The 2,500-nt window shown below is 41.8% G+C and overlaps 1 protein-coding gene across 1 annotated transcript in view; it reads right to left on the bottom strand.

Moving 5' to 3' along the window:
* The window catches only part of tgm2l (transglutaminase 2, like), a gene marked incomplete at both ends in the record, with an annotated part of 30,400 nt that overhangs the window by 6,162 nt on the left and 21,738 nt on the right, over positions 1-2,500 (bottom strand). Inside the window, 3 exon segments of the mRNA XM_084315556.1 lie at positions 1-71; positions 444-573; positions 819-964. The exon segment at positions 1-71 is cut by the window's left edge and continues 90 nt beyond it. Of these exon segments, the coding sequence (XP_084171682.1) occupies positions 1-71; positions 444-573; positions 819-964 (347 nt within the window).

Below are 2,500 nucleotides of genomic sequence, written 5' to 3'. Positions count from 1 at the left end.
CCTGATGACGTGGTGCTCCGACACACACGCAGCGTAGTGGTCGTACTTCAGACGCAGCACCTCCTTGTGGGCTGAGGGGGGGGAAACATGCATGTGTACACACACACACACACACACATGCACACACACACACACACGGTCACACACACACACACGGTCACACACACACACACACACACACACGGTCACACACACACACACACACACACTTAATACATAATAATAATCCGTTATAAGGTAGTAAAACAACAACATACTTTTTTGTTATCTTCCCGAGAAGGCACAGTGGAGCAGATGGTTAGTAGTATGTGGTTTTAAGAGTTATTTAGGCGTACTGTGTCTCAGAGCATCCCGGTTACAGAGAGTTGTATAGGCTTACTGTGTCTCAGAGCATCCCGGTTACAGAGAGTTGTATAGGCTTACTGGGTCTCAGAGCAACTCACCCTTGTGAGCCGGGACGGTGACGCTGGCCGTGCGTCTCTCACATTCCCCCCTGTGGATAGAGTTGTAAGTGACGGCCTTCGACAACATGGTCAACTGAGCCTTGGTGTCCTGGCCTCCCACGTTCTTCACCTAGGGACACAATATATACTCTGTCAGTGAATGTATTTTATAATAGAGCTCATAAATGGTATAGTGGTTCAGAATCCCACCTCTAGAACCAGAACCTTAACTCTCCTGTGTATCCCCTACTACTCTGTCTGGACATGTAGGACAAAAGGACATTCTAAACATTCTGTGCAAAGCCTTGAATTGAAATGTGTGTCTTTTATAACATTTGATCAATGAGTGTTTATTTGTATTCATCTTTTTATTACCACGACAAAAACATCGAAGTCTGTCCCGAACACAGGCTGGGCGTGCTTGATTGACAGTTGCAGATGGCCCGGTTCTACCTCCCCGTTGGTCGGCTGGTTAACCCGGCGTCCCGCCTTTTTATACACTTCCCGCTCTTTTCTTGATCCTTGGGGGGAAGAAGGGAGGATGTGAAGAAAGAGAGCAAAATTTCTTTTTAAATAAAAACATAAAAGTAGTTTTCTCCCTTATGACCCTAGACCCTTTCACTGCCACACGACAGCCGGTTAACCCTTTCACTGTGACAATAGAGAAGGTTAGCCCTTTACTATCACACAACCGACGGCGATGCTCCATCATTAGCATCATTAGCTCCGCGGATGCGGAGCTAATGATGCTAATGATGGAGCATTGCCGTTGGTTGTGTGATAGTAAAGGGTTAACCTTCTGTCGCGTGGCAGTGAAAGGGTTAACCACAATCCCAGAGAAGTCATATGCTGATCACTAACTCAAATGTGAAAAATCTGTTATATTCTATTCTATTCTTGATTCTACTAAAGTACTGTACACATAATTTACACTGATGCTCCACCACTGGATCTATTAGAGGTCTTACTTCTGATGTACAGTACTCTACTCAAGTCTACTCAACCCAACTGCTCAAATCTCAACTACTTTACAATTTACAGTTACTTGTACATTACTCTGATGTACTCAACTCTACTATTCTCCACTCACTCTATTCTACTCTACTGCATTCTACTCAGATCTACTCTACACCAAGGTTCACTTAGGGCATTTGTACTACAAAGTGAGGTACAAATGAATCAACCTTCAGGGTATTTGTACTACAAAGTGAGGTACAAATGAACCAACCTTCAGGGTATTTGTACTACAAAGTGAGGTACAAATGAATCAACCTTCAGGGTATTTGTACTACAAAGTGAGGTACAAATGAACCAACCTTCAGGGTATTTGTACTACAAAGTGAGGTACAAATGAATCAACCTTCAGGGTATTTGTATTACAAAGTGAGGTACAAATTAATCAACCTTCAGGGTATTTGTACTACAAAGTGAGGTACAAATGAACCAACCTTCAGGGTATTTGTATTACAAAGTGAGGTACAAATGAACCAACCTTCAGGGTATTTGTATTACAAAGTGAGGTACAAATGAACCAACCTTCAGGGTATTTGTATTACAAAGTGAGGTACAAATGAATCAACCTTCAGGGTATTTGTATTACAAAGTGAGGTACAAATGAACCAACCTTCAGGGTATTTGTACTACAAAGTGAGGTACAAATGAATCAACCTTCAGGGTATTTGTATTACAAAGTGAGGTACAAATGAACCAACCTTCAGGGTATTTGTACTACAAAGTGAGGTACAAATGAACCAACCTTCAGGGTATTTGTATTACAAAGTGAGGTACAAATGAACCAACCTTCAGGGTATTTGTACTACAAAGTGAGGTACAAATGAATCAACCTTCAGGGTATTTGTATTACAAAGTGAGGTACAAATGAACCAACCTTCAGGGTATTTGTACTACAAAGTGAGGTACAAATGAATCAACCTTCAGGGTATTTGTACTACAAAGTGAGGTACAAATGAACCAACCTTCAGGGTATTTGTACTACAAAGTGAGGTACAAATGAACCAACCTTCAGGGTATTTGTACTACAAAGTGAGGTACAAATG

This window comes from Notolepis coatsorum (assembly GCF_963971535.1).
Source record: "Notolepis coatsorum genome assembly, chromosome: 6".
Lineage (NCBI taxonomy): Eukaryota > Metazoa > Chordata > Actinopteri > Aulopiformes > Paralepididae > Notolepis > Notolepis coatsorum.
The sequence above is the reverse complement of the archived record's forward strand: the minus strand, read 5'-3'. Positions and strand labels throughout refer to the sequence as shown.